Source organism: Pungitius pungitius, chromosome 15, assembly GCF_949316345.1.
Source record: "Pungitius pungitius chromosome 15, fPunPun2.1, whole genome shotgun sequence".
In the NCBI taxonomy this organism is placed as follows: Eukaryota; Metazoa; Chordata; class Actinopteri; order Perciformes; family Gasterosteidae; genus Pungitius; species Pungitius pungitius.
Window position 1 is genome coordinate 13,332,092 of NC_084914.1, and position 12,962 is coordinate 13,345,053.

The 12,962-nt window shown below is 44.2% G+C and overlaps 2 protein-coding genes across 5 annotated transcripts in view; one reads left to right on the forward strand and one right to left on the reverse strand.

Moving 5' to 3' along the window:
* Window positions 1-798: 798 nt before the first annotated feature.
* LOC119209192 (NAD-dependent protein deacylase sirtuin-5, mitochondrial-like) lies at window positions 799-7,552 on the reverse strand. 4 transcript variants are annotated; one of them, XM_037458313.2, is made up of 9 exons: window positions 7,411-7,552; window positions 6,157-6,266; window positions 5,314-5,447; window positions 4,658-4,883; window positions 3,906-3,993; window positions 3,729-3,782; window positions 2,053-2,176; window positions 1,840-1,955; window positions 799-1,652 (listed from the first exon to the last, which is right to left on the reverse strand). In XM_037458313.2, exons 2-9 carry the CDS (start codon window positions 6,254-6,256, stop codon window positions 1,580-1,582), a joined length of 915 nt encoding a protein of 304 aa, XP_037314210.2. In that variant the 5' UTR covers window positions 6,257-6,266; window positions 7,411-7,552; the 3' UTR covers window positions 799-1,579. The 4 variants fall into 4 exon arrangements, with proteins under 4 accessions (XP_037314210.2, XP_037314209.2, XP_037314211.2 ...); XM_037458312.2 differs by having other exon boundaries at window positions 7,406-7,535; XM_037458314.2 differs by having other exon boundaries at window positions 6,157-6,261; window positions 7,411-7,533.
* A 138-nt stretch (window positions 7,553-7,690) lies between these two features.
* Window positions 7,691-12,962, forward strand: part of LOC119209170 (phosphatase and actin regulator 1-like) — a 28,573-nt gene continuing 23,301 nt past the window's right edge. Inside the window, exon 1 of the mRNA XM_062557821.1 lies at window positions 7,691-8,249. Within this exon, the coding sequence (XP_062413805.1) occupies window positions 7,901-8,249 (349 nt within the window). The 5' untranslated portion in view covers window positions 7,691-7,900. The remainder of the gene's footprint in view (window positions 8,250-12,962) is intronic.

Genomic DNA, 12,962 nt, shown 5'->3' on the forward strand with positions numbered 1-12,962 from the left:
GGTCGCAAGTAGACATTTTGATGTAAGGCATAACGGCAGGGAAACACTAAAAAATATGTAAAATAAAATCCTTAAATTAAAGCATAGAAAGTGTGTTTGGATCCATGTTCACAGATAACACATCGGCTCCTCTCTTCAAACTGTTTCCATTCTCAGCAGCATTACGATTGAAGTCGATACCGTTTCCCCGGCTCGGCTCAGCCGTTACGAATCAAGAGTTCACCGACGGCCTCGGGCACTCAAGTCTGCGTTTCCTCTCACTCATGCATACTAAGAGAAGAATCCGAGTGGATACAATATTGTTTATCTCGGCCTCTTTTAGAGCCGTGTTATGCGCTACTGTGTTGTAACAGTAAGGCAGTAAGCAGTTGGGATAGAAGGCTACATGCTGGCATCTACTGTCCGTTTGGGACACACACACACACACACACACACACACACACACACACACACACACACACACACACACACACACACACACACACACACACACACACACACACACACACACACACACACACACACACACACACACACACACACACACACACACACACACACACACACACACACACACACACACACACACACACACACACACACACACACACACACACACACACACACACACACACACACACACACACACACACACACACACACACACACACACACACACACACACACACACACACACACACACACACACACACACACACACACACACACACACACACACACACACACACACACACACACACACGGTGCAGCGTTAATGAGACACATGAACAGCAGACGTGCATTTAGTGTTTTAATAATTACATTTGACATTTTCATAGGCAGTATTCATTATAATAAATTGTGAGTGATGTTGACAGGGAAAAAAAGAAGATTGAATTCACTTTTAGAGAATATCGAACTTTCAGAAAACAGACATTAATATTAAAAAAAAAAAAAAATCGAATGAATAACCCATGACAAGTGACTCCACTGATCACAATAAACATGATCAAGCAGCAGGAAACGGAAGTATAGCTGAATCAGGCTGGAAATGAAGGGGCCGCATGTCCTTGGTCAGGGACACTCAACTAAATCTCTGTAACATTGCTTGATTCACACTTGAGTTGTAAAGGGAGCATTTGGTCAAGGTTGTGTAAACAGTTTCAAATGGCACAAGATTATGTTACGCTGTGTACATCTGTTCTATCGGGAGAAAGAGAAAGGGAATCTTCTCAGCCGGCAACAGTAGCAACATGTTCTGATCTACAGCAAAGCATTACAATCTATTACCAGCTTCTAACGCACAAAATGTGTGTGGAATAGCAAGATGATCCTTTGCCAACAGCTGCACGCATAGTGCGAGCCTTCTTGCAATAAAGCGGCACAACTACTGCCTCAAACTCAAAACAACCAAAACGCCAAACCCATTTCCAGTTTATTGAGCTATACGGTATGTTCAAGTATAAGGTGATCCACACTCCCTCTCGCATCAACAGCTCAACTGATTTTAAGACCAACATTTGGATAACGTTAGTCTTTAGACGATGGTTTGTCGAGACAGTCTCTTACAAAAAGGCTCTTAAATGACCTCGGACTCGTGTGGCGCCAAAGCTGGAGGCAGCGTAGTTCCACATGGACCCTGGAAATGGTACCTAGAAAACACACACACACACACACGCAGTCGGTGAACAGGAGGAGGATCACTCAGTGCTTCAGTGCTGCCAGTGGATGGCACCAACTACCAAGATTTCATCGGCTCACTTCTAATTCATATATCGTCATGGTGACTTTATTTATTGGATAGCCAGGTGTGTGTGTTGTGTCTTTCTGTACACTTACGTGAAGTACTCTGATTTTGGGGTTATTTGCATGTTAAATTCTGCCACTGGGACACCCCTGGATGCAATCTGGGGGCCAAACATGGCTGCCGGGTACACGATGGACGACGTGCCCACCTATAGGTTGACAACACGGAGCGATGACGCCACTGTACAGCATTTCACTTCACACAAGAAAAGAACATGACTAGACAGAAAACCGTTGCAGACTCACCACCAGACAGAGGTCACAGGCCTCCATCTCTTTTTCCACCTTGGTCAGGATGTGCGAGTCCAGAGTTTCTCCAAAGAACACCACGTTGGGCCTCAGCAGGCCGCGGCAGTCGCTTTCGCCACACCTGGACACAGCGGAACCAAGGGGTCATTCTGCATTCATCACTGAACGAGTGGCCCTAACGCAAACGCACACGTCCAAAGACGGACACTGCACCAGGTGGTGAGGGGAGGGGGGGCTTAAAGACGGGAGGAGGAGCAGGTCAGCAGAAGCTCAAAGCAAAGCAGGGTGAAGTCGGTGGTTAATATCCCACAAGCATAGATATCTAATTGCTCTTAATCTCTCTCATGTGAAGAGTCAGCCGAGGGCATGATATTTAAATATATCAACAACGTACATTAAAATACTTTGTTGCATTAATTTGGCCACATTGATGAGTTTACGTTGAAAACTCGCTGCTATGCTAAGCTAGCTGCTAGGCTAAGCTAGCTGCTAGGCTAAGCTAGCTGCTAGGCTAAGCTAGCTGCTAGGCTACTTCCAGCTCAACATCTAACTTCACCCTGCGCGGCACACAGTCTGCAGAGGACCACCGCTGTGTCCCTAAAAGACTGGTTTGAAAAAGTCCTGCTAAATGTGGGGACATTGTACTTTTAAACACAGCTGTTACATTATGGAAGGACAGCAGGAAGAGTCGCTAGTTCAACATCCTCAACATGTTCCACCAAGTGGAATTCTGCCTCCAAGATGATTAAATGTGTGTAGTTGTGTTTAAAATAACATTAACATTTAAATAACAGTCTCTAAAATGCAAAAATATCTAAAATGCTTTCTGAAGTGATTACTCATTACTTTTAAGATTTAGTCATTAATCGCTATTAATCAAGATTAATGAATTTCAAAATGTGCATATACGTATATTAAAATACTAAAGCGGACTAAGGGCAGTCGTTCTCATCCACTTATCAGGGGTCACAGGTCAGCAGGGCAAGCTGGATATTCCAGATTGAATCCATGTCATGTGCCTTTTCAGTGTTGCTTTTCCGTGACGGTTCAAGGCATCGGTAGAGGTTGTTGATCTCTACTTTAGTGTGGCTCCTATAAAGTTAGTATTTATTGTGAAAAAAAGCACAGGCAGAGCAGCCATGCTTACCATAATAACTGCAGATGGTTTGGTACTTTTCTTTATAAAATACATTCCTTTACAAGAGGTTTCTCTCTGAATATTTCCACCCCTTCTCCCTGCCTTGTCATTATTATTAATTTGAACTACTTTGGCACTGATATGCCAGTATCGACATTCCACCTTTGAATCAACATTATTAATGTTTAATGAGCATGCGCCGTCATCCTTTTGCTGAGATGGAAAATATGGATATTTTGTTCCTTCAATTTAACACTTGTCTGCTACAATAGATATTCCTGTGCAAGACAGGATTTTCTCTCCCACACCAACCTTTTAACTGCATGCACCTGCTCTTTACAGGGAGAGAATTTTATATAGAAGTAGAGAGAAACGCCGCTGGAGTCATGCAGCATGCAAAGAGGACTGCGTTTTCAGGCTGCAGCCTCTGTTAAATAAAAGGAAAACTATGCGTAGTGTGCATCAGAAAAGCAGCAAAAAAGGCTTAGTAAACCTGGCCTCGTGTGTTATTAATATGAGGTGACTGTAATCCTACCTTGGCAGTTTATCCACAGGAATCTGGGCATCAGCAACATCTGGGTCAGGTGAACTGCACATTAGGAGAGCAAACACAGCGGCTAAAATGACACGTTTCCCGTCCTCTTGAAGACATCAGGCTTCACTTCCTGTCTGTTGATCAGTGTGTATGTACTTTGGAGGCGCTGCCTTTTACCCTTTGTCCTTCAGGGCAGCACATATTGGGCTTCGCCTGTTCACAGTCACATGTCCACAGCTCACACAGCGGGTCTCCATCAGATTGCCTGCAGTTCGTCACACACACAGAAAACACAGCTGTTTGTCCAATGACTGATGTGACCGCCGGAGTCACAGAAAACATCTCCCCTCTCCTTGACAAGGATAGTTTGGTCTTAAATTGAAGCCAGATTTTAGCAAAGAAGACTGTCGAACACTGTACTATCTTTCTTTCTAGAATCCACCCATAGCATTGGTTGAAAGAAAAAAAAAAAAAGAGCCCAACACAACATTCTTGTTAACATTGGAATGAGAGGATCAACATCTAGCGTTGGCCTACCAACATAGAATTAGTGACTAGCTGTGGGCTTACCAGTTGTTTCTTTGAAAGACCAACAAATATGAATCAGTGAATGTTTCTGTAATCAGGAGGGGAGGATATGCTGTTTTAGTTTCCAGTATTCGCTGCTTTAGGATTTCAGTGATTGATTTACTCCACTAATCCCCATAGGGCAACAAATTCTTTTCATTCCGCCCTCCCTGAGAAATCCTGTCTCTGAATAGCAACAAACTCAAAACATTGAAAAATAAAAAACACATCTGTTTGTAGATATTTGTTTCTATAAAATCAGCTTTGAGAACAAAAAAAAACAACAACAAAAAAACATTCTCAATCAAATGTCAATGCGCCTGCGTGATGGCCTGTAGTTCCGTCCCGACTCCGCCCCTCACCGTGAACCTTCAGCACGTGTTTGGACCCGGCCTGCCGGTGGAGGTCGTCTATGGACTGGGTGATGACAACCACGGAGCGTTCCTGCTTCCTCAGCCGGGCCTCACACTCGGCTATGGCCAGATGGGCTGCACTGGGCTTCTTGTTCAAAGCCATCTCCCTTCGGTAATGGTAAAACTCCCACACCCGAGACGGGGTCCGAGAGAAGGCCTCGGGCGTGGCCAGGTCCTGTGGAGGCATCAACGCGGGTACCGTTTTGGGTCAGAATTCAAGAGCAAAGACCAAAAATATCCAGAGGCAAGAATTGGACAGCTAGTAAAAGGCAGGTTTTAAATAGTGCAATTTAGGAGGGAGATTATCATGTTTTTGTACGAGCCTATTTTGGATTCCCTCCTGGAGGTAAATCTCGCTGCAGCCCACGACAAGAAACCGGATTATGCAACAAACACGGTTTCTCTCTCTGCACTGACTGTTGCTGCCGAGATACATCCACTGAGCTTCAAAGATGTATTATGTAAACATTGAATACACCCACTCCATAGCAAGAGCTGGGAACCACAGCTGGATGTTAGACAGAAGACAAAACTTTGACCTAAATAAGACAAAAGAAAATAAATAACCACCACGCACAACTGTGTTTTGCCTTTGAATAAATTACCTGAGACAGCCACTTTCTCCACTTCTCGTTTTCTCCCCTGAAGGTTGGCACCCCGCTCTCCGCGCTCACGCCGGCCCCGGTGATGATTGCTATGTGTTTGGCGTTGGAAAAGACCTTGCGGAATTCAGACATGTCTGGGAAAATAGCAGGAAGGGGAAAAATATGGCACAGTGCTTTGTCAAGATTTTCACTACACAATGCAACGAGAATCACAAGATGTTATCAGTTTGTAGGGATCAAGATTTCTGTTAAATTGTTCATTTTCCATTGGCATTGCACCAATCCGACTTTTTTTCTTTTGTTTGTAAGGAAACGTCAGACTCGACAGATAGAAACGTAATGAACTGATATTTATTAACGGAATGGTATCTGACATCAGTTCAGCCCATTGTCATCCATAGCCAATTTTAGCTTGCCCTGCTATGAAACAGCAATTTTAACAGTCCTCCGGGTAATGTCTACTAATGCCAACTCTGGGGACGAGCAATACATCATCAAGGATTACCACATTCAAATGTTTCAGGGTTCCCGGGCCACAACTTTGCATTAGTGGATTCAGGAACAAGTGATTTAAATGAAGAGGTTATCTGTGCAAATTAAACACTGGTTTATCAACATAGAATCTAGTCAGTTCAATATGAACTTATTATCTACATAGATCTCGATTTACCTTAGTTTTTTCTATATTTGCAGTTACTACATGATTGATTTTCCCATCCAATTCAATTTGCTACAATTGTTTTTCTATTTTAATAAAGCACAGTCCCGTTCAGGGAAGACGATCTGACTGGCTGATGTCAGATTGTTTAATTAAGCACTGATACTGGCCAGCCTTCCTGTTACCTGAGATGGGTCTCGCTGCGTCCACCACCGATCCTTTCATCACGTGAGTAGAGCATATGCGAAGGCCACGCGCAAACACAGCTCGATTTCGGAGAAGCATTGTCTCTGTCCTTAAAGGAGGACCAAAAGAACACATTAAAAAGGGACAAAATTAAGATGGATTATAGCACTCTTCTCTCCCAACTAGTTGTGAGGATTTTAACTATATGTATTAGGTGGGTGCATTCATAACTTCCGTACTTAATCCAAAAATGACAAATCAAACCTTCCTTTTGACAAACTTGTGCCAAACACTGATTAAACCCACAGATACTGACATCAGATGCTAACGGTGATCCTAATGTTTGCAAAGATACATTTGAAGTGCAGGTAAGAAAAATGATGCAGAAGCAAACTGCATTATCTGCTTTTGGTGCAGCAGTGCAGTAATGAACAACATAACCCTAACCTTTGTTTAGCTTATTTCAATATGAATGAAGTGTAAGAAAAAGCTCACATTTTCACACCATGATTGGGATTGTTTTCTAAGCGGATGACGTGAGCCCATGCATGCAACCTGTTGCACTTTAGTACTGGATTTATCAAAAATAAATAGACACGGCTGCAGGAATGCATGTCACGTGTTTATGCAATCGGGGCCGTGATACGTTTGCCTAGCAGCCTGCAACATGAGGAGGCCATGAAGGCAACTTAACTAAGGAAACGGGAAAACCTCACCGAATGATCAACGGCTCCCTCTAAATGTTGGAAAGACTGAAAATATATACTTTTTTATTAATTACATTTAAATAAATATATTTTTGAGGGTAACGTGCTACCTTGTAGTAACGTAACATCCGAAAACGACTAACATCATGTTTAAGCTAAAAGTTAAGAGAATTCGGGCGAGGCTTCTACAAGCTGCAACAAAACGTAACGTGAGGCCAAATGTGTCCAAACAGGTTTGACGGGCTACGGCTAACGCCTGGAATACTGCAGAGAGTTATGGCTGTTTGTTGGTCATCTTTAGAAAGGACTTGAACACTACGCTCTTCCTGGTCAACCAGTTACTTTTACGCAGCTAAGTTAACTTTAGCTGACATGTTGCGTAGTCGTTGAAATAAAAAAACACTTTACGTTAACATAACTTCGCTTGCAGCGTCGTGAATGTATCGTTACGCGATTACACAGACAGAAGTTGCTCAACCAAACAGTTGCATTTACGGATAATTCCGCTAAAAACAGGACCGGTGAATTAAATGTATTTGACCTTGCCTTAGTAATCCAACTGTATTCCGGCTCGAAGATGTCCACACTTAACAACGGAACAGAGTCACGCCGAGCTTGCTTGTTTACGTTAGGTCTGTCACTGCAATATATCATTGAAGGCCGTAAACGCGTCACACTGTCGTAAAGCTCGCTCTGAAAAACGCACATGATCTTGAGTTAGGAGAGAGAGGGAAATGTGTAGTTTAGGAGAGCCATCTAGTGGTGTACTGCTGTCGGTGTGATTCATTCAGGATGATTCATTCATGATGAAGTCTTTTTGCATTTTATGCATTTTATGCCTTGCTGTTTCTTTTGCGGAAAAATACAGATCTGATTACTGATCTCTTCACATCACCGCACAGCAATTTTATTCTGCTGTTTTAATTTGCATCTCTTCCATTGATTTCACCATTTTTATGTGTACATATATCATCTATGATTTAATTATCTTTTACTGTTTTCTTATCTTCGATAGCATGAAGGGACGCTATGCGATATGCATCAAATGATAAATGTCTTTTTTCCCCCTATCATCAATTTTTGTGTTCTTCCCCACGCTAGACCCATGCCACCAACGCCTCTCTCTCCCTCTCTCTCTCTCTCTCTCACACACACACACACACTCTCCGTGAACTCCCTCCTCCCCATCGACATCCACCCTCAGTGTGAGTGGCCGAGCTTCTGCGTGTGCCCAAGTCGGCCGGCAGTCATCCCCGGGCATCGGTCCAAATTGATGGCGACCACTCCGGACGGCAGCACAGACCGCAGACCGATAAGGAGACTGCGCTCCAAGAACGAGACCCCGTACCTCGTTAAAGCCCGGCTCTCCTTCAACCTGCGGACAGGTAGGCGCACATCCATCCACCCCGTCCCCAACCCCCCAACCCCCAGAAAAAGGATCGATGTTCGATGTTTTGCCAGATGTCTTGATGTAGGTGGGCCGAGATTGGGGAGAAGATGATCGCCTTGCTCCTGATTACGCGAATGAAACATTAATTTACAACCATGTGCCTGCACGCTATTGTCATTGTGGACTGGTGGGATAGTTTACCGTGAGAAGTATCCGTCCATGCTTTATCAGAAGGAAGCTGTGAATATTCCCTCTAGGCAGGGGTGGGGGTCTGAAATATTATGCAACTTTATGGACTGGTGGTTACTAACGTATCTGGCGCAAAACGATTACAAAAAAATAAAGGATAGAAAGGATCCAGACTTGAAGAAGTGTTTTTTTACATCTTTAAATACCGCCGATTTGGTCCTCGATCAGTTAATTCTACCGCTGTAATTCGTCGAAGTTATGTAACACGAGGGAGCTTCAACGTGACCTGTAGTGGTGCTCCACTATCAGATGGGACATCCGGTTTGTACATTTTATGGCTTCATGGCTTCATCTTAATCTGGCTTCATGGCTTCATCTTAATCTGAAATAGATCCTGCGATGATGCTCATGAATGCTCCTTCGCCCTTCACAGGGCGTCTTTTGCATCCCCTGTTACCATGGTGATTTGGCATGTTTTATGTTTATTGGGTCAACAGAATTCAGATCTTTTGCACTATATAGAGGCTATATAGTGCGAAACAAGGGTATTGTTTTCACCATATTTAGATATTTGTATCTGCATGTTCCTCAGTCCTCAGTCATTTTTATTATTTGCTTGTTTTAATCATCTATTTGTGAGAAAATTTTATTCAAGTCCTAACCATCACAAACTAAAGCTAAATATTTAAATTGGTTATTTTGTCTGACCAACCGTCCCAATGATATTCAGTTTAAAAAGCAGCAAATCCCTGAAAAAAAAAACATTTCAGCGTGTGACGCTGTGGAGGCTCATTGAGCACTTTGAGTTATTTCAAGTCGGGCCGGTAACAGTCTCTGGGGGTTGAGCGGAGTGCAATTTCGGCGTCATCAGTTGAGTCATGAAGTGGCTGCAGCTGCTCACTGGCCAACGACCTTACTGCTGTGTTGACATTTCCCAGGTGCGCCAAGGCGCTGCTGGAAAAGAGCGGCGGAGCTATGCTGCTTAGTTGTGTTCCCCTGGATGAATGAATGAATGAATGGAAACAAAACAACAGGCTGACTGATGATCCTCTGTCGTTCTTGGCCGCTGATGCAAATGCTTGTCCTCTGTGGAGACGAGCCCGTCGTCGTTTGCATGGACCCCGTTTTCCGTCTCGGTGCTCGTTATCCGCCCCGTTTGGTGTCCCTGCGCTCTTCGACGAGCTCTCACAAAGCACGGCACGGGGGCGATCTGTTCAACAGCACTCTTGACTCACTTCCACCTGAAGAAGCAGAGCAGGATTTAGCTCCCTCATCGCCAAGGAAACCAAACTGCCTTGTGGTTGCGTGGGCCCAGGTGCTTAACGGGCCTGCCGAAGATGTGTGACAAGACCAAAGCATTTATGCCTTTGGGAGACTTTTCAAAAAACATGTCAAGGGTCATTGTGATTTTCTATTCGAGTTTTCATCAATAAGCGTCTTTACACAATTCACAGGCCGCGCTTCAACACTGTCGCGTTTACGCTTCAACGCGATGCAGTTGTTTTTTTCTTTTTCTTTTTTAATTGTGCGGCAGCTTTGCAGCCAACTCGACTGTTGGGTATTTAAACAGCTGATACTTATCCCTATTCCCCAATGGAGACACCAATCTGAGTTAGCCCGTCCTCGGATCAGTGGGGTCAGGGGGGGATTCTGTCTCTCCTGCGTATTCGACTTCTGCAGGATCAAGGCGCACCAGCGCTCGTGCTAATGGGCTTCTAATGGAGTGTGTGAACCATTGTTTATTGGCGCTGAGCTGTTTAGCGTCCGCACTAATCTAATTTCCGCAGTTAATCGGCCCTGCGCGCTGTCGCAAAGACAAATGTTGTTGGGCGGCTACCAACAGATGTGTCACCTGGCATAAAACATAAAATCATTGGGTAGCAGGTGAGGATGGATGAGTGACCTACTTTTACCAGGTCAAGTTCCTTTATTGCGGCCTGTGATGAAGCACTTTGTCGTCTAGACCAACCGCCGAGTGTTTTTTTGAACTACATATTTTGTCATTTACCCAAGGATCTTGTCCGTGGATTACATTTTATTGCCAAAAGGCAGAATGTGTGTCAGCATGCATGATTGTGCGCTCCGAGCGTGCACGCATAATAGCCCCTTGTTGGTTTGTCGTGCATTTGTTGCCTGCTGACACAGAATGCGTCTCAGCGGAGGAGGTTGTCTGCTTGTTTTCTATTTGCCCATCGATCAGCAGCTCAAGTACCACCCTGCTTTCAGTCTGCACACTCCCACTACACACACACACACACACACACACACACACACACAGAGGCTCCCAGTTGAAGCCTTTGGCTGGCCACTAACACACAATCAACCTTTCGGTGTGAGCATTTTACTCTGAGACTAAAGGGACATGTTTTGATAGCATATGGAACTTTAATCCCAGCACACCTTCTCAGCAGGATGCTGAGTGGAGTGCAGAGATAGGAGCTCCGCTCTCACCCTTATACCCGGCCTGAATGCAAATAGACAAAGCTGGAGCCCTGACCTGGCTGCATTGCAGTTGTTGGAGGATAGATATAAAGCAATCCATGCCCCCTATATGACATGCACAGGTTACTGTATTCAAATGTAAAAATGGTTACAAACTCTGACTCAAGAACACACGTAAATAAGCATGGAGACACATTCTCTCTCTCTCTCTCTCTCTCTCTCTCTCTCTCTCTCTCTCTCTCTCTCTCTCTTGCGATCCCTGCAATCCAAAACAGTCCAATCGATACTTACCACATACGGTGGTGGGACGGGGCACATTTCTGCTGCAGAGCGCCGCGTGCCGCAGGACACCAGAGGATGTACAGTGTGTCGGAGACAGTAATCGGTCTGAAAGTATCTGCGTACACACACTCTCAGCGACGGCCTTGTCAGACGATCCTCTCTTTGCTGGAATCCAAATGGTAGCTGAAGGTGACTGCAAGGTCTAGAACAAGCAGAATGTGCAATCACCAATTTAAGCTGTCAGTCCTGTTTTTTCTGAGGAACTGACAAGCTGAGCTGGAGCCGGAATGGTTTTGCAAAGTGGTGATGATTAGTGGCAAGACGTTTGTATCAGTTCTGTTTCAAACTGAGAAGCAGAACCACTTGATCCGACACGATAGACTAACGGCCCTGCATCTAAAGAAAAAACCAAAACATCTATTGAGAATCCATCCTCCCTACTTGGCAGCACAGAGGCCTTCTTGTGAAGCGTCTCGTGCCTGAATAAATCATGAGCAGGAAAATCAGAGCAAAAATAGCAATGCCAAGTCCAGGGCCAGTACTCGATGCTCTTGCAACATGAAAGTTCAATCCGCCATCACCTGGCCGACGGGCGGGTGTTACCTATGAGAGCCTTATATACAGAGGGGTGAAGAAACCACTGCAGTCTGAAAGGCAGCATTGTCAAGGACCAGTTACGCTGCGCCTGACTCACCGCTTCCCCCAAACGCTGGTTTGACTGAATTTAAAGCAACACGCAGTAGATTCTGTTGGATACGAGGAACACACCCCTGATATTATGAGACGACAACAAAATGTGTATTCTCAGCGAGACGGTGTGTAGCAGCTTGGGGGGGCAACGTGTGGGCATCCATTACGTGGATGTGATGAATGTTTACACGAGGGCAGTTGTTGCTGGCGTCACCGATGCAGCTCCCAGAGTGCACCAGCTCCCGAGGACGTTTCTGCTGAGTGTGAGACTTTACAGAGTCAGAGTCCCTTCAAACGCTGCTGCAAAACCTGTGACTCAATTCAGTCAGAGCTGCACTGCACCACTCAGCAGTCCTTCAAAATAGCAACCTATGGATGATTTCATAAAATACAACTACTGTCCAAGTGCCGCTTCCATTTTGGAAACGCATTGCCATTTGGGAATGTCTGAATATATTCTATTATTAATATATTCTCTGTTTGTCATCATGTTTCATAAAATATCTCCATCATCGCCATTATTGTAGCGTTAATATTCATTTTTTGATGTTCGTGTATATTTTGGTATAACCCAGAGATGTAGTTTGTGCTGTAAATATGGTAAATGATGCCTGTAATCTTCAGTTATGTAAGTGCATGAAAACAGATTAATAGTCTATATATATGTATACATGTTTGGGATCTGAATAATAATTAGGCTACTTGACTTTGAACGCTGAAGGGGAATTGCTACTCTTTTCTACAGTTAATCGTTTTTAGTCACACATTGCAGAGATAATGTTTCTGTGTGTGTGTGTAAAGGATTTTACATTTCTGGCTTTAAAGATGCCCAGTTGTAAAATACAGAAGCACACACTGCTTAGTTTTCATATTAAAAGTTGTTTAACGTTTGCCACCAGGGTTACTCCAAAAAGATACAATTGTGATTACATTTTTTCTTTTTCTCATGAAGGTCGTAGAGATCTGTCAGAACTAAAGAAACCAGACTGAGGTTTCTGTTCATATTCTGCAAGAATGTTTTTGTTCTCGTCTGTGGTTGGTTGAGAAGTAAGTGGGGCCACATCAGGAGTCCCGCGGCATTCTTATCAGATAGATTTACAATCAC